Source organism: Myxine glutinosa, unplaced genomic scaffold (assembly GCF_964187855.1).
Source record: "Myxine glutinosa unplaced genomic scaffold, kmMyxGlut1.1 SCAFFOLD_161, whole genome shotgun sequence".
NCBI lineage: Eukaryota > Metazoa > Chordata > Myxini > Myxiniformes > Myxinidae > Myxine > Myxine glutinosa.
In genome coordinates this window covers 30,001-55,241 of record NW_027616367.1, presented here as the reverse complement: position 1 = coordinate 55,241, position 25,241 = coordinate 30,001, and the positions used below count along the sequence as shown (strand labels likewise).

General features: G+C 43.6%; 1 protein-coding gene across 1 annotated transcript in view; it reads left to right on the top strand.

Annotated features, from left to right (window-relative positions):
• The first annotated feature begins 569 nt into the window (after window positions 1–569).
• LOC137430859 (uncharacterized) overlaps window positions 570–25,241 on the top strand; it is a 27,561-nt gene continuing 2,889 nt past the window's right edge. Inside the window, exons 1-12 of the mRNA XM_078768708.1 lie at window positions 570–582; window positions 836–879; window positions 1,027–1,030; window positions 2,431–2,540; window positions 2,639–2,765; window positions 4,074–4,117; window positions 4,344–4,457; window positions 5,977–6,141; window positions 6,252–6,378; window positions 14,107–14,247; window positions 16,481–16,729; window positions 22,499–22,735. Of these exons, the coding sequence (XP_078624834.1) occupies window positions 570–582; window positions 836–879; window positions 1,027–1,030; window positions 2,431–2,540; window positions 2,639–2,765; window positions 4,074–4,117; window positions 4,344–4,457; window positions 5,977–6,141; window positions 6,252–6,378; window positions 14,107–14,247; window positions 16,481–16,729; window positions 22,499–22,735 (1,375 nt within the window). The remainder of the gene's footprint in view (window positions 583–835; window positions 880–1,026; window positions 1,031–2,430; window positions 2,541–2,638; window positions 2,766–4,073; window positions 4,118–4,343; window positions 4,458–5,976; window positions 6,142–6,251; window positions 6,379–14,106; window positions 14,248–16,480; window positions 16,730–22,498; window positions 22,736–25,241) is intronic.

Sequence of the window (25,241 nt, the reverse complement as noted above, 5' to 3'; positions counted from 1 at the left end):
AGGCCTGTTCTCCTATATCTACCGTCCCTGATATTAACTCATCCTGGGAATTCTTACACAGAAACCTGCTCTCCCTTATGCACAGATTCATCCCATCTTGTCTTTAGTTATCATACCCTTCCTCCCAACAATTTACACTGAATCCTGCTGTGAGGCAGTTGCCTTGAACAACATGCTTTCTCTTCCTGGAAGGCAAATCCAACCGAAGGCAACATCAGCTCATCCCACAAAGCCCACACGTGTGCATCCACTCTTGGGAGAGCCAGAAAACGACATCTGTCCAACCTCAAAACTAAACTTACAAACTTGTCTCCCTCCTCTAAAATCTGGTGGTCCCTTGTTAAGTCTCTCTGGTGTATGTTCCCCCTCCAATCCTCTCCTTACCTTAAATACCACCACAGTCAATTCTGCTCGTGAGATGACTGAATTCTTCATTTCTGTGTTTTACTTCCAAAATATTGTATCCTGAACCCTTCACTCTTTGTACTCACCCTACCCAGTTGCATCCAACCAGTCCAGGACTCTGAGACTTTTGCACCTAAAGTTTTTTGCAATTACTGTATGTCAGCATGTTAATTCCAGGTTGGTTTGACAAATAATTGGCCAATAGTGAGACAGCTTTAATTCACCGAGTAATTGCACACCACTACACCTTCACTGTTTAAAAAAATCTACCATGCTCTTGTATTTACAATTTATCTGTAGCCATTGTTGACTTGTGCATGTTTGTGCATGGCAGCATTTTAAAACAATAAATAATCAGACTTTTGACCATTGTGCTTCTTTATTGCTTCATGTTCTTCTGCGGTTTTTCATTTGCCTTGTTCTTTTTCAGAGTCTGTGCTGCAACCTGCCCCAAAGGCCGCAGATAAAAAAGAGGTTTGTCATACACATCTGCACACTGGACTGTTTTAACTTGTAATTAATAGTTACGACAGCTTTGTGTGGCTGCTCTCATTGGCTAAGTCACACATACTTGTTCTTTTTTTCTTTTTCTTTTTTTCTTTTTTTGTATACTGAATCGAGGATCGTAAAAGATCTAACATTTATTTCACAAACAAATCAACCAGACAAACAAAATATATAAAAAGAGGGAGCGGAAGACAAGATGGGGAGAGAAGGGGAAGCACACAAACATAACATTTGAGAGCAGGGAGAAGTGTGGGGGGGGAGGAGGCGTGGGAAGGGGAAGGAGGGTGGGAGAAGTATAAAACACAAGGACACCAAGCGCTTCCAGGACAGAAGTTGGTATTTCAAAAAAGTGGATTTGGGGTGAAATTAGCGGGGGTAGAAAAGATCAAGGTTTTGGATGGGGGAAGATAAGAGATGGTGGTGAACAGCTGTTTTAATGACCTGGAGGGTGGAGTGGGATTGAAGAGAGTGAGGGAGTTTGTTCCAGAGGCGGGAGAAAAGAGGAATGAAGGAGTGAAGGTGAGCAGAGAGTTTTGATTTTGGCAGTTTAACCATAAGAGGGTTGCAGGCAGATCTTGTGCGACCTGTAGGAATATTTGCGGGACAGAGCCCAGAGAGAGCTGGGGGGGCAAGGCCAGAGAGGAGTCGGTAGAAGATGGAAAGTCGGTCACCTTGTTCTTCAAAATCCTCGAATCCCCAAGGAGCTATTCAACATGGATATCAATATTTGTCACCTTTTTCTTCAAAATCCTCCAATCTCCAAGGAGCTTATCAACATGGATATCAATATTTGTCACCTTGTTCTTCAAAATCCTCCATTCCCCAAGGAGCTTTTCAACATGGATATCAATATTTGTCACCTTGTTCTTCAAAATCCTCCATTCCCCGAGGAGATTTTCAACATGGATATTATTATTTGTCACCTTGTTCTTCAAAATCCCCCATTCCCCGAGGAGATTTTCAACATGGATATTATTATTTGTCACCTTTTTCTTCAAAATCCTCCAATCTCCAAGGAGCTTTTCAACATGGATATCATTCTTTGTCACCTTGTTCTTCAAAATCCTCCAATCTACAAGAAGATTTTCAACACGGATATCATTATTTGTCACCTTCTGCTTCAAAATCCTCCAATCTACAAGGAGATTTTCAACACGGATATCATTATTTGTCACCTTCTGCTTCAAAATCCTCCAATCTACAAGGAGATTTTTCAACATGGAGATCATTATTTGTCACCTTCTTCTTCAAAATCCTCCAATCCCCAAAAGTTTTTCAACATGAACATCATTATTTGTCACCTTGTTCTTGAAAATCCTCCAATCACCAGGGAGCTTTTCAACACGGATATCCTTTGCACTTGGAAGGCAATCATCACCATCCTGTGTAAATTTAAATGTACATAAATTTAAACAGGTTTCATGTTTTCGTTTACAAAACTTTCATAATTATTTGTTGTTCCTTCCCTCCATATTTTCTTTCTGCGAAAGCCACAAAATGCATGATTTTGGTTGTTAGAAAAGACATTCCATCAATCGGTAATCATTCATCCAAATATATTAGACAGTGGTGAATATCTATCCGTGGTGGATCCAAATAGATCAGACCGTGGTGAATACTCATTGGACGTTTGTTTAAAAAAAAAAATTAATAACTGTTTTGAATGAAATTCATTTTATCCCATTTGAAAACTGACATAATCACTGAGGAAATGTTTACTTTGTAGAAGCAAGACAACAGTGCCAATATCATGAAGTCAGCGGCAATTCACTCACTAGATTCAGAAGAGAGTAACTTCACTGCGGAACATTTTGCTTTGTCTGAAGAGCGAGACGAGCCCTCTACAAAAAAGGGTAAGCAATTCTTCCCATCACTTCACCCTCATTGATTCTCTGAAGCTCTTTTTTTGTCCCCCGTCGCACCGTGGAGTGAAAGGGGGACTATGGTTTTCCCCTCCGTCCGTGTGTCTGTGCGTGCGTGCGTCCGTGCGAACGTGCGTGCGTGTGTCCGTACATGTGTGCGTGCGTAAGCGAAGGACCGAATTCTAATTTGATGTGTGGGTGCAACCCACGTCAAAATCCAAGATGGCCGCCGCCATGTATGTCTGATGCCATGTATGTCTGAACCTTGTGAGCATAATATCTTGAAAAATAAGCGAAGTACCAACTTCTAATCTGGTGTGTGGGTGTATCTGCGCATAAGGAAGAACGCTATTGAAAATTGGGTCGCCACATCAAAATCCAAGATGGCCGCCGCCATGTATGTCTGAACATTGTGAGCAGAATATCTTTAAAAATAAGCGAAGTACTAACTTCTAATCTGGTGTGTGGGTGTATCTAGGCATAAGGAAGAACGCTATTGAAAATTGGGTCGCCAGGTCAAAATCCAAGATGGCCGCCACCATATACATGTCTGAACCTTGTGAGCGAAATATCTTGAAAAATAAACGAACTACTTACTTATAATCTGGTGCTTGGGTGTACCTACGCATGAGGAAGAACGCTATTGAAAATTGGGTCGCCACGTCAAAATCCAAGATGGCCGCCTTGCGTCTTCCACTTTATCAACTCACATCACTTCACCGACGGGGGACCGAGGCGTGACACTTGTTTTTTCTTTTTTCTTTTTGGATACAAGATCGAGGCTCGCGTAAGAGCTAACATTAATCACATTTAAAAAACGGACACACAAATCATAAGATAAAGGGAGCGGGAGACAAGATGGGGAGAGAGAGGTAAGAACACAAGTACAACAGCAGAGAACAGGGACATCGGGGGATCTGTGGGAGATGGGGGGCTTGGAGGGAGGAGGCATGGGAAGGGAGGGTGGGTCCATGAGCCTTGACTTTGTAGACAAAAATAAACGCCGAGTTTTTTGCAATTACTGTATGTCAGCATGTTAATTCCAGGTTGGTTTGACAAATAATTGGCCAATCGTGAGACAGCTTTAATTAACCGAGTAATTGCACACCACTACACCTTCACTGTTTTAAAAAATCTACCATGCTCTTGTATTTACAATTTATCTGTAGCCATTGCTGACTTGTGCATGTTTGTGCATGGCAACATTTTAAAACAATAAATAATCAGACTTTTGACCATTGTGCTTCTTTATTGCTTCATGTTCTTCTGCGGTTTTTCATTTGCCTTGTTCTTTTTCAGAGTCTGTGCTGCAACCTGCCCCAAAGGCCGCAGATGAAAAAGAGGTTTGTCATACACATCTGCACACTGGACTGTTTTAACTTGTAATTAATAGTTACTACAGCTTTGTGTGGCTGCTCTCATTGGCTAAGCCAAACATACTTGTTCTACCTCACACTTGAGGATATTGTTGATTTTTTCCCCCCACAAGCAACAGGAATGCTGTGCTAGGATGTAGTATGTGGCTGTGTATTTTGCATCATTGGAGTCGAGGCTTTCATATGCCTTCAGGTTAACATTCCCCAGGACATGTACGTAAGCAGTAAAGGGTATCATTGTTCAAATAATGAAGAACTAGTCTTGCTTGCGGAGGCTCGTGTTGGCTCGTGGTGTGTCAGTGAACAGGTAGGAAAATGGATGGTGTCAACATAACGTTGATCGAGGTATCCTAGCCGCCATTGGAAGCAAAGAGAACCTAACATTTTGTATGATAACTCTTCGTCGGAGCAAAAGGACCCAAAAGGGTTGTTGGAAAAATCACATGAGGATTGTATTGCTCCAACGAAGGGTTAATGCCCGAAGCATCAGCTTCTGATTGCTTCCCGTGATGGTGACCATCCCTTTATCAACATTTTGTTGACTCTATCCATCATTCTTCGTCACCTTGTTCTTTCAAATCCTCCATTCCCCGAGGAGCTTTTCAACATGGATATCATTATTTGTCCCATTGTTCTTCAAAATCCTCCATTCCCTGAGGAGCTTTTCAACACGGATATCATTATTTGTCACCGTGTTCTTCACAACCCTCCAATCCCCAAGGAGCTTTTCAACATGGATATCATTATTTGTCCCATTGTTCTTCACAATCCTCCAATCCCCAAGGAGATTTGCAACACGGATATCATTATTTGTCTCATTGTTCTTCAAAATCCTCCATTCCCTGAGGAGCTTTTCAACACGGATATCATTATTTGTCTCATTGTTCTTCAAAATCCTCCATTCCCCAAGGAGCTTTTCAACATGGATATCATTATTTGTCCCATTGTTCTTCACAATCCTCCAATCCCCAAGGAGATTTGCAACACGGATATCATTATTTGTCACCGTGTTCTTCACAACCCTCCAATCCCCAAGGAGCTTTTCAACATGGATATCATTATTTGTCTCATTGTTCTTCAAAATCCTCCATTCCCTGAGGAGCTTTTCAACACGGATATCATTATTTGTCACCGTGTTCTTCACAACCCTCCAATCCCCAAGGAGCTTTTCAACACGGATATTATTATTTGTCCCATTGTTCTTCACAATCCTCCAATCCCCAAGGAGATTTGCAACACGGATATTATTATTTGTCCCATTGTTCTTCACAATCCTCCAATCCCCAAGGAGATTTGCAACATGGATATCATTATTTGTCACCTTGTTCTTCACAATTCTCCAATCCCCAAGGAGCTTTTCAACATGGATATCATTATTTGTCACCTTGTTCTTCACAATCCTCCAATCCCCAAGGAGCTTTTCAACACGGATATCCTTTGCACTTGGAAGGCAATCATCACCATACTGTGTGAATTTAAATGTACATAAATTTAAACAGGTTTCATGTTTTCGTTTACAAAACTTTCATAATTATTTGTTGTTCCTTCCCTCCATATTTTCTTCCTGCCAAAGCCACAAAATGCATGATTTTGGTTGAAAGAAAAGACATTCCATCAATCGGTAATCATTCATCCAAATATATTAGTGTCGCTCATTTTTTAAAGCAAGAATTGTTTACATTCATCTCGAAAATGTGTTCAGCTGAAGTTGTCTTGATTGTCCGCTCATAAGCATGGCAGCGACATGAAAGCTTTTTTATAATCACAGGTCGCACTGGGAAAATAACCAGCAAGTTCAGTTTTAACAGTTCCTTTGGCTATACCAGCATTTAAATATTCCATGGGCATTTTTGATAATTCGGGGTGATTGTCACCAGCACTTTGGTCGCAATGCCAAAATTTGCCATAACTGGTCCAGAGAGTCCAAAGAAAACACTAACATGGCACCGCAAAGATTTTCATTGTCATGTGACAGATCAGATCAGACCGTGGTGAAAACTCATTGGACGTTTGTTAAAAATATAATTAACTGTTTTGAATGAAATTCATTTTATCCCATTTGAAAACTGACATAATCATTGAGGAAATGTTTACTTTGTAGAAGCAAGACAACAGTGCCAATATCATGAAGTCAGCGTCAATTCACTCACTCGATTTAGAAGAGAGTATCTTCACTGCGGAACATTTTGCTTTGTCTGAAGAGCGAGACGAGCCCTCTACAAAAAAGGGTAAGCAATTCTTCCCATCACTTCACCCTCATTCATTCTCTCAAGCTTTTTTTTCTTTTTAACTCAACTGGACTATGTCCAGCTGAGTTTTTGTCCACACACAGTGTCCGTCGTTCGTCGTCCGTCTGTCTGTCTGTCGTCTGTAAACAATTCGACGTCTATGCTCTAAAAGTCACGAATATTGATGAGATTTGATGAAACTTGTTATGCAGCATCTTTAAGACATAAACTAGTTTGGGATTGCATTTGGGCACGCCCAAAAATGGGCGCGGCAGGGCGGCCATATTGAAAAATAAATTTTTGTTAATCTGGTACTTCCTAATGTAGCTAGAAGGCTGAAACTTGGTGTGTAGACAGTATGTAACAAACCTCAACACATATATTACGGGTTTTGACGATGTCCGAAAAATGTCCTCGTCGTAACCTATGACATGACTTGACCCAGTTAAGTTCAGGTTCCCTGGAACCTCTAGTTAATTTTTGTATACAAGATCGAGGCTCATGTAAAAGCTAACAGAAATCACACAAAAAACGGACACACAAAACATAAGATAAAGGGAGCGGGAGACAAGATGGGGGAGAGAGAGAGGGAAGCACACAAGTACAACAGCAAAGAACATACACTGATTTCCTCTCTTCTCCGGATACTCAATTAACAAAACCTGGGATAAAATTCACTTCTGAGTTATATTTACGGGGGTAAATCTCACTTTCTTCCCACAACATTTCTTAGGGTTAGCAGGAATACCTCGTCGATACTCTGACTACCCAGATGCTTACTCAACACGAAATGTTTTATCTTCTATTGGGTCTATAATTTCATTTGCAGCAACAATTATTTTAATATTTATTATCTGAGAGGCTTTCTCTTCAAAACGAGAACCAAACACCTTGAGCTTACCTTTATACAACCCTGAATGAATATACGGAACACCTCCCACTTTCCATACATTTGAAAACCCATCATATCTTAAAATTATTTTAAAAGAAAGGAAGTGAACCTTCATCTGCTGGTTTCAAGCTAACCGCATAACCACTCTGTCACTTTTTTATCATAATAGTTGGACACTGCTAGTTAATACGAATAGTTGAATAGTTTAGTTGGACACTAATAGTTGGACACATGGATACTGCTAGGACTTCCAGAAAAGAAGTTGATATTTCAAAAAAGTGGATCTGGGGTGAATTAACGGCGGTAGAAAAGATCAGTGTTTTGGATGGGGGAAGATAAGAGATGGTGGTGAACAGCTGTTTTAAAGACCTGGAGGGAGGAGTGGGTTGCGGAGGATGCCCAGTCGGTGACTGGCTTTGGAGGCCAGCTTGGAAATGTGGTTTTCCCAGGAAAGATCATGGCAGATAATGAGACCCAAAAGCTTGAGTGACAGAACTTCTTGGAGAGGATTGTTGAGAAGGTAGATGGGAGGGTTGTCCAGTCGGTCTCTTCGGAGAGACATAGAAAATGTTTTTGATCATATTTTTGATTTGAAAAATAATTTTCCCAACACTGCATGGCATGAGTTTCTGTGGTTATTTCACTGTACAAAATTTGTTGTAACAATATTGTCAGGCGAAACCCTCGGTTAATACCGTAGGACCGTGGATGACTGAACGGCTTTACATGATGCGACGATCAATTACGGATTCGACTATAAAAGCGCGGGCAGAAGAATGAAGAGGAAGAAGCGGCAAGCGCAAACCTGTAGCGATCCGATGGCAGCTCCGATCCTGGAGGAAATGAACTCAAAACGGACACAGGATTTTGGAATGAAAGAAAATAATGCAAGGGTTTATTTGCAATTATTAGTGGGACAGGAAAATAACGCGCCAGTAAATAAATGTCCTAAATCGGGACGTCCCCATACCAGACTTGACAACAGGACAAAGGAGATGAATTAAATCAAAGAATCGTCATGTATTTGTGTGAGATGTGGTGCGTCTTATCTGTCTGTATGGTGTGTCCGTCGTCCAACGCGGCTATGTCCGACTCCGATGCTGGCACGAAGAAGCCTCCGTCCGCCTCGCCCATGCTCTGCTCGGCCCCGAGCCACCCGCTCAGCGGCCTCGTCTGCTCGCCCCTCGTCGGTCGCACACGAGCTCCCGTTCGCTCACAGCACCGAGCCTCTCTCCGAGCACCAGCCTCGCTCCAAGCACCAAAGCACCAAAAGCACCACGAAGAACCAAAAGCACCACAAAGGTTCAGGGAAGACGCCAACGACCAACAGGGAGGAACGCAGGGAAGAAGAACCAGTGAAGCCAATCCACCAACGCGTGAAGCACAAGCACAGACCCAGGACGAAGAGCCTCCAACGAAGAACGAAGAGCCTCCCACGAAGAACTCAGAACGAACAGACCAGCACGAACTGACTAAAATGCCCACGAGCGTGACGTTTTGTCAACCCTGGTCTGACGTCAATTCTGGCGCGTTAACAATCCGTTCCTCTCATCTTTGTGATCTTTCCCGCCTTTTCACGTCGCTCGCGCTTGTCCTCCAACTAGCGACCTGTTTCTAAATGGTCATTTGGCGCCTTCTGCTCTGATTGGCCGAATGTTTGTGCCTTCCGCCTCAACCAATCACACGTTCCCTGGGCGTGGCTATAGCCTGCCCTGCCCAATGCTCGTAGCTCGGCCAGCTGGTGGTGTGGCTGGCTGCGGCCACATGCGGCGGTGCCCCGATCTGGCCTCCTGTATGTTTTCTTCCAAAGTCTTTTTGTAAGGGAGGGGATTTAATTAATGTGTGCACTAAGGGACCTATCTACAGTCACGTGAAAAAGTAAGTACACCCCATGTAAAGTTTTGACTTTTTCAACATATTTCAACATACATCTTTTTGATCTTCATTTCAACAATATTGATAGATAAAGGTGATATAATATAACAAATACCATGAAACATTTACATTTTGTAGTCCATTGTATAATTTCAATAAACATAAATGCAAATGTTGCATGTGGAAAAAGTAAGTACACCCTTGGCTCTAATCGGTGGTATTGCCCCCTTTGGCAGAAACAACCTCAAGTAGGCGTTTCTTATAACTGTCTACCAGTCTCTGACATCGACTGGGAGAAATTTTTGCCCATTCCTCCATGCAGAATTCTTTCAGCTGTGTGATGTTTGAGGGGTTTCGTGCATGCACAGGTCGTTTCAAATCCCCCCACAACATCTCGATGGGATTTAGATCCGGGCTTTGACTTGGCCATTGCAGAACCCTCCATTTCTTTCTTTTCAGCCATTCCTTGGTGGATTTCCTGGTATGTTTAGGGTCGTTTTCATGTTGCAAGGTCCACCTTTGGTTGAGCTTCAACATTCCGACAGATGGCCTCACATTATCCTCAAGCACCCTCTGGTACAATGAAGAATTCATAGTGGATTATATAAGGGTGACCCAAAAAAACCTCCCACATTTCGAAAGGCTGTAGCACTGGCAGTAGTGAGGTGGGAGGGCGGGGCTAGGGTCTGTTGGTAGCCCAACCCCAACCGTCAGTCGCCAACATGGCGTGGTCGGGAGCACACCGTGCGTTCGCTGTCGAAGCGTTCTTCACAAACAACCGTTCCGTGATCGCCGTGCAGAGGGCCTTTCGAAGACCTTTCAGTATTCCACGGAACCAAAACGTTCCAGATCGGAAAACCATCTTGCAGTGGGTTGGGAATTTCAGGGCAACAGGCTCAGCTTTAAAAAGAAAATCACCTGGTCGACCTAGGAGCGCTCGTACGCCTGAGAATATTGAAGCATTGAGGCGATCTGTTGTGCAGTCTCCGAGACGTTCTGCGTGAAAGCATGCTTTAGCTGTAGGGATATCCCGGGAAACTGCAAGGAGAATCCTACACAAAGACCTCCACTTCCAACCATACAAAATGACGGTTGTGAAAGAACTCAATGCGAGAGACTGGATAAGCCGCAGGGAGTTATGCGAGAACATTCTGCAACGTGTTCCGGAAGATGCTGTTCTCTTGTGCAGTGACGAAGCTCATTTTCATTTGAGTGGCTCTGTAAATAAACAAAATTTTAGCTATTGCTCTGAAGACAAGCCTCGCATGCTACACGAAAGACCGTTGCACTCCAATCGAGTGACTGTGTGGTGCGCTGTTGCCGATGTTGGCATCGTGGGTCCTTATTTCTTTGAAGAGGGTGGTGTAACTGTTACCATAACTTCTGACTGTTACATTGATATGCTCGAAAACTTTCTAAGGCCACAACTCGAACACCTTGACCTTGAAGAACTCGATGTGTGGTTTCAGCAAGATGGAGCTACGGCACACACAGCTCGAAGATCATTGCAAGTGCTGAGGGAAATGTTTCCGGATCAGGTGATGTGGGAGGTTTTTTGGGGTCACCCTGTATGATGGTGAGCTGCCCAGGCCCTGATGCTGCAAAGCTGCCCCAAACCATAATATTTCCACCACCATGCTTTACAGTTGGTATCAGGTTCTTGTGGTCAAATGCTGTCTTTGGTTTTCACCAAACATGTCTTTTGGTACTGTGGCCAAATAGCTCTACCTTTGACTCATCTGTCCAGCGCACATTGTTCCAGAAGTGCTGGTCTTTGCCTCGGTGTTCATTGGCAAACTTTAGTCTTGCTCTGATGTTCTTTCTGGAAAGGAAAGGTTTCCTCCTGGCACACCTCCCATGTAGATCAAATTTGTGCAGCCTCTTTCTAATGGTAGACTCGTGCACTTTGACATCAACAGTGGCAAGAGCTACCTGTAGGTCCCGTGATGACATTCTGGGGTTCTTAGAGACTTCTTTCAGCATCTTGCGGTCTGCTCTCAGGCTGAACTTGCTGGGGCGGCCTGGCCTGAACAAGTTGGCAGTTGTTTGGAATCTTCTCCACTTGTAGATGATCTTCCCGACAGTCGAATGATTGATTTCAAATTGTTTGGACATCTTTTTAAATCCCTTCCCAGACTCGTAGGCACCTATAACCTTCATTCTGAAGGCCTCAGAGACCTCTTTTGGTCGAGGCATGGTGACGCCGCACACTTCAACAACAAAGAGCAAACCAAACTAAATGTCTGAGGTTTAAATAAGACAGGTTCCTGCAAGATCCTCTCTAACGATGTTCTAATCATTTGCACCTGAGCTGGTGCACCTGATTCTAATTTTAGGTATTTGAAGTAGTGATACATGTGGGGGTGTACTTACTTTTTCCACATGCGAAATTTGCATTTATGTTTATTTAAATTATATAATGGACTACAAAATGTAAATGTTTCATGATATTTGTTATATTATATCACCTTTATCTGTCAATATTGTTGAAATGAAGATCAAATAGCTGTATGTTGAAATATGTTGAAAAAGTCAAAACTTTACACGGGGTGTACTTACTTTTTCACGTGACTGTAAGTGTCTATATGAGTGCTTTGCCATAATGGACACTGGATTGGCGACAGAGGGAATGACAAACAAAGGAATTTTATCCATAATCCCTGCACTACATTGCACGCCCCACCCCCTCGTGAAGGGGACACAGATACGACTTTCACCGACATCCGGGCTGCACATAGAACTTATTTCAGGTAGATTCCCTATCACGACAATTGATCACCGACCTATTCGGACCTACCTGTCCCTAGATATTCCTCTATCCTCCCCCCCCCCCCGACATAACAATATCATTTACAATTTATTTTGAAGCCTATCATGGTCGTATCGTAATCTTCAAACTGCACCAGAATCGTGGCAATATCAATTTTATAAGATATTTCAGACAAGCCAAATCATTCTCTCACAAATTGTTGACTGCAGGCCGAGGAAGAGTGTTCCATCAGCTGAATTGGGAAAATAAAGCAGTAACTGTCAGCAGAGGAAGACTAAACCACCTTCAGTTCACAGATGGCATTGTTTTAATATCGAAAATCCTTGTGGAAGAGTTAAATTTGGAGAATAGAAATAAAAATGGATACGGTTTTTTTTTACAGTGAAGACAAAAATCATGTTCACCCATTGTTCAAAAAAACAAACAAAAATAATTTAATCCCATCGTGGACTGCTAAGCCAGTCCATTTTCATGGGGGATATTTTCACACAAGCCTTAGTTTGAGTTTCTGGAGACCACTTTGGCCCACAGTACATAAATGGGCTGACCTCTAAGTTCCGAAGTTAAAAAAAATCTCAACTTCAGTTGGCCTTGGCACAGCTAATTGGCAAGCGAGCCAAACTAGTACCTGTTGTTGTGAAAACTTGAGATCTGCCTTCAAGTCATTCCTTTTGCGAATGTTAGAGCGGGATTGAATCGGCAGCCATGTCAACAACAATATAAAACAGAAATCCTCGACACCCCTCAAGTACTTGCTCACTTGCTTTAGATCCCTATCCAAGCCTGACAACATATGGAGTCTCTTGAGGAACTTGCACCGCTTTTGTCTGTCTTGGGCCCACTGACTGATTGCAGTCCAGGTGGTTTCTCGGTCCCTCAGCTCCTTCTCCACTGTATTCGACCAGGTCTGAGTACCGAACATCTGAGTATACCTACTCCCCCAAACCCTTCCTGTTACAATAAACATGGACCCTCGATTCATGATCTTGTCGACATCTCGTGTGCCCAAGTCATTGCACATGACATCATGATTGTTGTCTGCTGCAAGTAATCTCACACTCCATGTTGTTCGTGTTGATTTTCAGTCCGACTTGGAGGTAATACTCCTGGAGCCTATTTACTCTCTCTTGTGAACTTCCCTTGGTGACAGATAGCAAACAGACATCATTTGCAATGCTGAGTTCCTCCAGATGGTCACCCTGAGACCAGTCTGTGCCACATCTGGCATGTTCTGTAGTCCTCATTAATACCCAGTCCATTACAAGTTGAGACAGCATGCATCCCTGTCTGACTCCTGTACATCTTAGCACACTTAACAATTATTAACCCGTCCCCCTCCCCCCACACAGCGGGAGACGAGGTTTGCAATTGTGTGTGTGTGGTGTGTGGTGTGGTGTGTGTGTGGTGTGTGTGGTGTGTGTGGGTTGTGTGGTGTGTGGTGTGTGTGTGTCGAGGCCATAACTTTTTTTTTAACCATTTGAGCTTTTGTCATAATTGTTTTTTAAACCTTTATTATGAGAATATGGAGAAAATAATAAAAATGATGAAAAAAATGGGTCAAAATGTGAAAGGGCAAGATGATCGTGACTATAAATAGCCTAATTAGCCCCGCCAGAGTGTGTCAAGTGTGAAACGCCCCATGTTTTTTTTTTCATCGTTTGTGTTTCTTTATTTATTTACCATTGAGCATCAGTGAGACTGTGCAGGCCATAACCTTTTTTTAACCAATTGAGGTTTTGCCATCAAATCTTTAACAAAGCTTTATTATGAGAAGAGGGAGAACACAAATGAATAAAATGTACAAATTTTTTTCACTGTCGTTTTCATCAAGTTTAGTTTAAGTGCAAAGCGGAAACTTTAGGATGGCATTTTGAGATTATTTATAGTTCTGTATTTGCTGCTCCATGCAAATGATGTGATACTGCACCTCATGTTATATTAGTGCCAGACAAGAGTTTGGTTCTGGGTTTGCTGGTTGGTAATTTTGATGAGTTTTACTTAGATGCATATTCATCCGCTTATCTCTTGCCAGTTGCGGGACACCCAGAAATGTTTAGCTTTTTTACAATTTTTTTCACTTTATTCGATGCAAAATCTAGTTTAATGCACACGATATTTCACTCTGCTTATGAGCAAGATAATGTGTCAAATCAATGAGTTTATGGTAAATTTATATTGTCTTCATTCACAGGTGAAAACGATATTCTGATTCATTGTGATGGCATTGATGGGGAAAAGCAGAAACTCCTCTTTGAGGGTATTTTGCATCATCGTGTTGAGTTGTTTACCCTCAAACGGAACACCATGCTACTGACTTGCCAGACTGCTGAAGGTAGGTGCTCCACCACAAATAGGTTTTTGGCAAATGTTTTCAAAAATGTGGTAAATTTTAATTTGTGTGCCCTATAAAATACTGCTCAAAAGAAAGCACCATTTCTTAATGATTTATATCTGAAACATTATTCTTTTTTGTATACTAAGTCGAGGCTCATGTAAGAGCTAACACATAGTAGTACCACCTTCAGAGGCCATTTTTCCCCGCAGAGCAGGGGGTTGGCCTTTTTCAGGCACCATGGTCCGCATTTTGAAGCAATGTTTTACAGCCGGATGCCCTTCCTGCCACCAACCCTGTTAGTCGCCTCTTGCGACACACAGGGAATTACCAGTGAACTGGTACTCAATTTGCCGACATTGGAAGGATGACAGGCTGAGTCAACCCCCGTGGCATTAATTCAGCCGTAGACCGGGATTCGAACCCAGGATCCGAGGATCCCAAGCCAGCACCTTAACTGCTAAGCCAACACCAGCACCCGAACCGCACATAGAACATATAATAAAGAGTGCAGGAGACAAGAGGAGGAGAGAGGGGGTATTTGGTAGTTTTCCTGATTGCACATTATTCACACCAAAGTTGCTCGGTACAGGCACGTCCGTTGTATTTTTCGTGTTAATTTTTTTGAAAATTTAAAATATTTTTTGTATAAGTTTAGCGTTGTACCTCATAAGTATATAATGTGCATAATATCTCCTGATAGCACTTTTGAAAACTTTTGCACATTCATTGTAAATGATAAAACATCAGCGAAACACGTGTGACTAATTTGTTTGTTGCATGCATGTTGAATCGTGAGTCAGTTAGCTACGAGTTTGCGCATATGTGTGCACACCATTCTCTCTTGTCCGCGGTTCTGCCACTGATGCCCTCTGGAGGTTAGTGCAGGAATTCCCATTTTAGCAATAACTCGTTCACAGACATCATGGGATATTTATTGTTCACCAACTGATCAGGTGGAATACCAACGAAGGATAGACAACTCAAAAGTATGTGCGCTACCTCTGCACCTTTTTGTCTTTACCCCCAATATGCAAATAAGACAATTTTAACATGTAATGAAAACTTCAGATGTGATCACTTGCTAAGCAAGCAATTGTTATCGAGCATTATTTTGAAGGAACAGTTGTCCACAATTGGACAGTTATGGATGGATTCAGATGAAACTTGGTGGGTAGGTTGTGTGCGTGACAAGGACCAATTGGTTCCATGTTGGTGAGGATCCGGTTGCGAGATTTATATTTTCACGTGATTCTTCACCATTGATTGGGCCAAAAACGATAATATAGCACAATATTTCAAATGTAGGTCAGTCCCATGGAGTCACGATAGTCCTTTGCTGAAGAGCCATGGCAGGTGAGAGAGGTGCCAACACCAAGCCAAGTGGCATGTTGACAATTGAAATCACCACATAGGAGGAAGAGATAGTTGGGATGAGTGGTTAAAAGTTTGTCCATGTCATTTGAGAGAGAGATAAAGATGGAGTCATCACTGTTGGAAGGACGTTACAACACATAGACAAGCATGATTTGGGAAAAGAGGGGAAGTCGTAGCCAGAGGTACTCCTGGGATTTGGGAGGTGTAATAACAGTGCCCACGAGAGAACACGAGAGAACAAGGGAGAACACGGGACACAAGAGAGAACATGAGAGAACACGAGAGAACAAGAGAGAACAAAAGATAACAAGTGAGAACAAGAGATAACAGATAACACGTGAGAACAAGAGATAACAAGCGAGAACAAGCGAGAACAAGCTAAAACACGTGAGAACACGAGAGAATACATGCAACACCTTTGTTTTTTAATGTAACCTTTATTTGGGATCAAATGTTACAGTGACTTGACGTTTACATCTAACATTGGTGAAGGCATATCTTTCAACGTGTCTGTGTCAAATTCTCTTTTCGAGTTAAAGTCTTTGGTATGACTCGTCCAGGATCGAAATCGAACCACCAACCTCACAGACTGAGTAAACCCTCTAACCACCACCTTTTTGCTGAAGGAAGCATGTGCTACTGCAAAATATCCTGAAGGTTAGGAGTATTCGCCTGGTGTTGGCTGAACAGTTAAGGTGGCTGGCTCAATATCATAAGGTCCTGAGTTCAAAACCACTATTGGAGTTCCTGATGAGTCATTAAACCTTTGATACATAAAAAGCTAGAACACTGTTCAATGTTCAAATCGTGTTGTATATTCTTCTTTTATTTCTCATTTTATTTTGCTTTGTTTCAGAAGTTAATACAATTCTAGCAACTGGCAAGTACAAGATTGATGGAAAGGAGCTTCACATTGAGGCTCGGAATGGGTCCAGCTTTGACATTGATGCTTATCATGTGAAGCTGGAAGGTCTGGATGAAAACACACCATTAAAATTGGTTACATCGTTCATAGAACAGAGCAGTGGACGCAGTCACCTCGACTTTAATGTGGATTATGCGAAAAATGGGAAAGCAGCTATCATTACTTTTCTTCAACCTATTGGTGAGAAATATTGCACAGCACAACGCTTTGTATAAACTTTGCAGCAGACTTGGCATGTGATGTTTGTTTTGAAACGCTTTGCTGTTCTTTTTCCTGATTACTTGAAAATGTTTAAACTTCCACTTCCGGTTCCTCTGGTGAGGTCGTGTTCTCCAAGCTCTCCACGTCATCGAAGTTAAATATTTTCCGTTTGTGTTTTTGCCAAATATCTACTGTTTATTTTTCTGTGTATGTGTCTCCTGTGTGTTTCTAGTTAGATCTCGGTTTGTAAATCGTGCATACCTGTGTGTAATAGTCGTTTTGTTAACGCCGCGTTTGGGGCCTGGTCCCTCGAAGCTTCCCTGTCTCCTCTGTGGTTTTTGTTGTTTATTTACGTTCATTCTTTCACTGTATTTCCTTTTTCTTTTCACCCCATACTTCGCCCCGAACATCTTACCCTTTGTTTAAAGTCTTAATACAAAAAAAAAAAACTCAAAAAAAAATCTTAATAATAATTTCCTTCTCTCCTCGTGGCTCCTTTGCCCAGACCGCGACCATTTGTTGTCTCACCTCGCCCGTTTTCTCTCCTTCCTCCATATCTCAATCCTCTCCAGCTGATACCTTTCCAATTCTAGTTTTCACCATACTCCTTCAACCTATCTCATTCTTCCTCAAATCCACTTTCACCTAACCTTCAAAAAAATATATATATATATGTACAAAGAATTAAAAAAGTTGGCTCCTCCTCCCGTACTAATACAATTGCTTATACACCTCCCTATTCCTTCGTTCTCTGCTCACCTGGCTGTCAATCTTGTATTCTTCTGTTCCTCCTTCTGAACCTGTTCTGGAATCCTTCATCCACCTACGCCCTGACGTCAGGGAATTTTCCCAGATAGTTTTCACGGTTTTGTTTTAAAATGTTAAAACTTTTCCCTGCAGTGTTGCATTCTGTTGCATATTATAACATGCTTTTCTTCTTCCTCTTTAAAAGGCTGTCTTGAATTTGCTCATCAAATCACTCCATTTCAAAAAAAAAAATTCAATCTCTTACAGTTCTTCCTTTCTACATCTTACTATAATTCACCAAATGTCCGTCCGTCTGTCTGTCCGTCCATCTGTCCGTCCGTTCGAAGGTACTGCATAAATGGCTGAACCGATCGCAACAATATTTTGGGTGGGTAATCCTGGGATCTCCAGGAGTAAAATAGGCTATATTGTTTTTCCAATTTCAGCTTTGCCTCCAGCATTTTCAGGTTTAGACTCCCGCATAACGTTATTTTCCCGGGTGCCGCATAAACGGCTGCACCAATCGCTGCACAGCTGCACCGATCAGACTCCAACAACCGAATCGAATAGGATCGGATCGAATCGGACAAGGCAACAGATCGCTGTCTCCATCGATCTTGCCAAGGCCGTAACACCTATCGGCTCAAAATCCATTTAACTGTTGACTTGGTAGTTTTTACAATGAAGGATACACGTATCGGGAGTACATACGATATAGCGATTGTGAATGTGACAGCTCTGAGGCATCTTTCGCTTCGCATCGCAGTGACGGTGAGCACCAACATGGTGGCTGTAAGATTAAAATCTGGCTTCAAGCCCCCTCACCACCCAAAGCCTTCAACCAGACATACTAACATGCTCCTCCCCCTTCATTCCCGTTCTTCAAAGCAAAGCGGTAAAAATTGTTGTATCACCATTATATATAACGAGCAACAGTACCCGCCCTAAGGGCGGGGCTTCAATTGGGGGGCGCGATTTATAAAAACATCCGTTAAATATCACACGCAAATCATCAAAATCAAAACAGTATTTTTAGAATTTCAATTTCAAAAAAACCACATTGAAGTGTGGTGCTGCGCACACAACTTGCTTGCCAAAGAGGTAGGCCACAACGCGTTTGATAACCAAAATAGTCTTTATTAAGAAAGCTCAAACTACAGCACTGGGCAGGCTCGAGCTTGGAGCCCGCATATACAGTGGGGAGAACAAGTATTTGATACACTGCCGATTTTGCAGGTTTTCCCACTTACAAAGCACGTAGAGGTCTGTAATTTTTATCATAGGTACACTTCAACTGTGAAAGACGGTATCTAAAACAAAAATCCTGCAAATCACATTGTATGATTTTTAAGTAATTAATTTGCATTTTATTGCATGAAATAAGTATTTGATACATCAGAAAAACAGAACTTAATAGTTGGTACAGAAACCTTTGTTTGCAATTACAGAGATCAGACGTTTCCTGTAGTTCTTAACCAGGTTTGCACACACTGCAGCAGGGATTTTGGCCCACTCCTCCATACAGATCTTCACCAGATCCTTCAGGTTTCGGGGCTGTCGCTGCGCAACACAGACGTTCAGCTCCCTCCAAAGAGTTTCTATTGGGTTCAGGTCTGGAGACTGGCTAGGCCACTCCAGGACCTTGAGATGCTTCTTATGGAGCCACTCCTTAGTTGCCCTGGCTGTGTGTTTCGGGTCGTTGTCATGCTGGAAGACCCAGCCACGCCCCATCTTCAATGCTCTTATTGAGGGAAGGAGATTGTTGGCCAAGATCTCGCGATACATGGCCCCATCCATCCTCCCCTCAATACTGTGCAGTCGTCCTGTCCCCTTTGCAGAAAAGCATCCCCAAAGAATGATGTGTCCACCTCCATGCTTCACGGTTGGGATGGTGTTCTTGGGGTTGTACTCATCCTTCTTCGTCCTCCAAACACGGCGAGTGGAGTTTAAACCAAAAAGCTCTATTTTGGTCTCATCAGACCACATGACCTCCTCCCATTCCTCCTCTGGATCATCCAGATGGTCATTGGCAAACTTCAGACGGGCCTGGACATGCGCTGGCGTGAGCAGAGGGACCTTGCGTGCGCTGCAGGATTTTAATCCATGACGGCGTAGTGTGTTACTTATGGTTTGCTTTGATACTGTGGTCCCAGCTCTCTTCAGGTCATTGACCAGGTCCTGCCGTGTAGTTCTGGGCTGATCCCTCACCTTTCTCATGATCATTGAGGCTCCACGAGGTGAGATCTTGCATGGAGCCCCAGACCGAGGGAGATTGTGCGTAAACCTGTAGTGAGATCTTGCATGGAGCCCCAGACCGAGGGAGATTGACTGTCATCTTGAACTTCTTCCATTTGCTCATAATTGCGCCAACAGTTGTTGCCGTCTCACCAAGCTGCTTGCCTATTGTCCTGTAGCCCATCCCAGCCTTGTGCAAGTCTACAAATTTGTCCCTGATGTCCTTAGACAGCTCTCTGGTCTTGCCCATTGTGGAGAGGTTGGAGTCTGATTGATTGAGTGTGGACAGGTGTCTTTTATGCAGATAACGAGTTCAACCAGGTGCAGTTAATACAGGTAATGAGTGGAGAATGGGAGGGCTTCTTAAAGAAAAAACTAACAGGTCTGTGAGAGCCGGAATTCTTACTGGTTGGTAGGTGATCAAATACTTATTTCATGCAATAAAATGCAAATTAATTACTTAAAAATCATACAATGTGATTTTCAGGATTTTCGTTTTAGATTCCGTCTTTCACAGTTGAAGTGTACCTATGATAAAAATTACAGACCTCTACGTGCTTTGTAAGTGGGAAAACCTGCAAAAGCGGCAGTGTATCAAATACTTGTTCTCCCCACTGTATGTGCCGAGGCCACGCCTAGTCCCCGGGCGTGGCCGATCGGTCGATAGGCGGGGCATGCCTTCCAGTTCCCCGCCAGGACGTTCGCGCCACCTGCTGGTGCGCTGAATTTGTGTCCCCTTGCTTGTGTCCGCCACACGCGCCCCCCCAGAATTCCCGCCCACCTGAAGGGTGAGTTTGCGGGGAAGCCGGATGACCCGGCCGAAACACCCCCTGGCGATGGGTGCCGGTCTGGGGGGTGGCGGGGCTGGGGGGTGCCGGGGGTCCGACCGCCGGGGGGCGGCCTCAACGCGGAGGCAGAGCCGCTGGCGGGGGGCGGTGCGGATCGAGGTGGGCCGGCTTGAGGCGGTCCACGGAAATGCGATCCGGGGCACCGCCGATGTCGACCGTGAAAAATTTGTCCCCGGTCTCTAACACGCTGAAGGGCCCGTCGTACGGGGGCCGTAGCGGTGCCCGGTGGGCGTCGTGCCGGATGAACACGTACTTTGCCGTGCGAAGCTCCGGGGCGACGTGGGAAGGCGGGCAACCGTGGTGTGCCGTGGGCACCTGGGCGAACCTCCGGGCGGTCTCCTGAAGGGCGGAGCGCTGTTGTGCCGCGGACCAAGGAGCCGTGGAGTCGGGGATAAATTCACCCGGTACCCGCAGTGGTTGCCCAAAGACCAGCTCCGCCGCAGATGTCGCCGCCAATGGGACGGCCTTCGGCCACCGTGTGGTGCGGTCGACCATGGTGAGGAGGTGGGTGAACCCTCGCAAGGGGGGCAGAGGTCCCACCAAGTCGACGTGAACGTGGTCGAACCGCCGCTCGGGCACCGTGAACGGGGCCAACGGTGCCTGGGTGTGGCGGTGGACCTTTGCGCGCTGGCACGCGAGGCACGTCCTGGCCCAGTCGCGGACGTCCTTCCGGAGGCCATGCCAGACTAACTTTGCCCCAACGAGTTTCTGGGATTCCCTCGCGCCAGGGTGGGACAGGCCGTGGATGGCGTCGAACACCGGGGGCTGCCAGCCAGCGGGCACGATGGGGCGAGGCCGGCCGAGGGAGACGTCGCATAAGAGGGCCGTGCCTTTTGGTGGAGAAAAAAATATGATGATGTCATTGGTCACGTGGTTAGGCCGCCATATTTGTTTTAACACAAAAGCCTTAAAAACCACTGAAAACATGTCCTGGCGAGGGTCTGCAATCTCCAATTGCTCTTTCTCGTTTATTGTATGTGTTATGGGTCCGTTCATGTTTTCGTGTGTAATGCGTTAGCTCTTACACGAGCCTTGACTCTGTATACAAAATATCTATTTAAAAATTCGAAGATTTTTCAAGTGTATTGGATTTTTTCAAGTATTGTTTGCTTGTTTTTGTCTGTCTGTCAATCTATCTGCTTGCTTGTTTGTCACTCACCTCCAAGTCACAATTGTAAACCTATAATCATGAATAGCTACTAAGCTGTAGAGGTAGTCACAACTGAGAAGCCTACTGATTTTAGGTCAAAGGGCATCTTGAGATCAAATTTCTAAAATCGTTATTTTTCATCCGATGGACTTCAAAAATTTGAAACAGCATTTGCATATTGATTCACTGAATTGGGAAACCAATTATTTTTGAGGTCAAACGGTCAAAGGTCAACTTATGGTTGAACTTCTAAAATCATACATTTTTGTCTGAAAAATTGTCAATTTTCATCCCTTGAACTTGAAATTAAACAGCAATTGCATAGTGCCTCACTGAATGGGGAAAGTAACTATTTTTGAGGCCAAAATGTCAAAGATCAACTCTCGATCAAACGTCTAAAATCATCAATTTTCATCTGAAAAATTATTAATTTTCATACGGTTAAACCGAGCTTTGATTAAGATTGTCAACTTAAATCTTAATGAAATGGACACTTTGATGTATCCATGGCAACTTTGTTCAATGTGTGAGTATGACAGTTAGTCCTCCTGTCAAGTTTGGTTGAGATTTGATAAGTATCGACCGATGGTATCGCGGTCAAAAATCCTCAGAAAGACAGACTGAAAGACTGACGATTTTGACAATGTCTGACGATTTGGATTATGAAGACACCAAATGATGTATTTTGGTATTATTTACTATGAAGATGATTGGCATACTGATAAGAATTGGTGTTGTGTTGATCCATGCCTGTACTTGTTTTCTCAGCATGGAAAGGTTTTCAAAAGGCCTGCTCAAGTCGAAAGCTCCATAATCGAGATATATTGGCGACTCCAATGCAAATGACAAAGTGGTTGTTTGTAGAAGGACTTCCAAGCAATATCACCATGGCAGCTCTACATCAATATTTCCAAAGAGAAGCAGAAATCTGTGGTGGAGATATTAACAACATCTTAATGACAAAGGACAATCAAATGGCATATCTGCAATTTGACAGCTCTGAAGGTAAATTTAAATCTCAAAATGTTATTAATATTTTGTTATGGGATGTTCAAATGTGAATTGAAACCTTCCACGAAACTCAATGAAAGAAACATTTTCCTTCCTCAATGAAGGAAACAAGTGTCGTGCTCTTAATTTTTCGAATCATCTTCTTGGCTTTATTCCTTTTGCTCTCAAGAACTGCAAGTTGCACACAAAAATCTTCCATACGAAACTTTTCCATTTCAGCTTTGTTTGTTTTTTCAGTTTATTACGACACTCATCATGCACTTCGTTTTAATTATTCAAAATCCCTTTCTACATGGAGCTGTAATTTTTATTTTTATGATAATTACCTCCACCACCGAAGGTTTACAGAGGTTATAAAAGGTGGACGAGGTTATATTTACCTTCTTACACCAAAGGTGGACAGAGGTTATGTTTTCACCTCTGTCTGTTTGTGTGTCTGTCTGTTTGCCTTTGAGCAGGATATCTCAAAAGATTATGGATGGATTCAGACAAACTTTGGTGGACAGCTTGGTTAGCTGTGTGACAAGGACGAATTGGTTTGATGTTGGAGAAGATTCGGATCTGGATACGAGATCTGGATTCGGATCGGGAAGTGATTCTTCGCCATTGAAAGACACAAAAATGATATAATACTGTATAACACGATAGCTCAAGACATTATGGACAGATTCAGACGAAAATTGGTGGACACGTTGGGTGTCTGCCAATGACGAATTGATTCGATTTTGTTGAAGATCCGAATGCTATAATTTTTTAAGTGATTCTCGCCATTGAGAGCGAGGTCTAAAAACGATAGAGAGCATGATATTTCAAAAAGTTATGGACGGATTCGGACAAAATGGACGAGTTGGTTAGGTGACAAGAACAAGTCGATAAGATTTTGGTTAAGGTCCGGATGCAGATCTCGCCGATTAGTGGGATACAAAACATCAACTGTTCAGCCCGTTGGGCAATACCTCTAGAACAGTGTTTGTCTGTCCGTATGTCCACACAAGCGTACACCAATCAGAGCTGAGGATCTGGTCACATGATGGGGAAGCATTTTGTAACCATTACAGTTGCATATTTTACTAAAAGGAAATATAATAACCTTCTGTGGAACGTTTTGGGTTCCCAGCTGGTGTTGTAAAGTTGGTAGGAGGTTTCAGAAATTCCTCAATGCAATTATGATTTTGAAATGCAATCGACACAGATCTTGCTCCAAAATCCGGAAGTGAACAGATTATGAAGGTTCGCTGGTTTTATAATATCTCAATGCAATCATGATTTAACATTGTATTTTGATATATTAATACTATAGTGCTAATTTGTGATTGGAATGATGAATGATGCTGTTTGGAATGAAAATATAGAGAACGTGCTGTCAATGCCTGACGTTCAACTGAAGGTGGCACAGGAACGTGGATTTTATCGGTTCATCGTTGGCCATTCACCCTTTTTTAACCAAGTCATTCACGAACCGGTTGTTGATGTCTGAAGTCAAAAAAACTCAAACTCCCCATACTGCTAACTATTGTATCCCCATACTGCTAACTGGTATACCCACCCAGGTCATCCTATCCTCTTGAACGAAAGTATGAAACAGACTCTGCTATGGATGGCATTGTTAGACTATCCATCCTGTTTTTAATGGATAACATTTAGAATCTATAATAAATAACATTTTAAAGCCATTTAGAATCTTAATCTTTCACGGTTGCCGAAGATGATAAGAAGAGGCCATCACGTCGGGGTCACCAGTTTAGCGGTTGCCGAAGACGATAAGAAGAGGCCATTTCGTTGGGTACAAAAGGTTGTTTATTGTACAGAAATCTCCAGCAACTGCTAGCGAACGGAAGTCGTAACGGCTTATATAAAACCAAGAACCCTCTTCGGAGGGCGTGGCTCCAACAGCCGCGCGTGCGTCACGACGACACAACCAAACGCCCGTATGCGTGGGTTAGACCAAACCCATCGTAATGGTAACCGTCACATGCGGATAAGTTAACCGCGACAAGTGAATAAGGTAAACACTACATGCGCCCCCCCCCCCCCCCCCCAGAAGGCACGCCACGGGCGTGTACGTAGTTCGCGGGTGGAACAGAGCTGGGCCGCGGGTGCTGAGCAGCCGTAGCCGTTGTAGTTGCAGCAGTAGGAATTGCGGGAGTGGCGAGCAGCAGTGCGCGCGAAGGTAACGAAGCAGCCGTGCGTGCGCAAGAGATGAGCAGCGGTAGCAGTTGTAGTTGCAGCAGTAGGAATTGCGGGAGTGGCGAGCAGCAGTACGCGCGAAGGTAACGAAGCAGCCGTCCGTGCGCAAGAGATGAGCAGCGGTAGTAGCTGTAGTTGCAGGAGCATCAGCCTCGGGATCCGCCGTAGGAGCAGTAGTAGGAGTGGCGAGCAGCAGTACTCGGCCTGTGTGCGTGGAGGCGACGAAGTAGCAGTACTCGGCCTGTGTGCGCGAAGGCGACGAGCAGCAGTACTCGGCCTGTGTGCGCGGAGGCGACGAGCAGCGGTGCTCGGC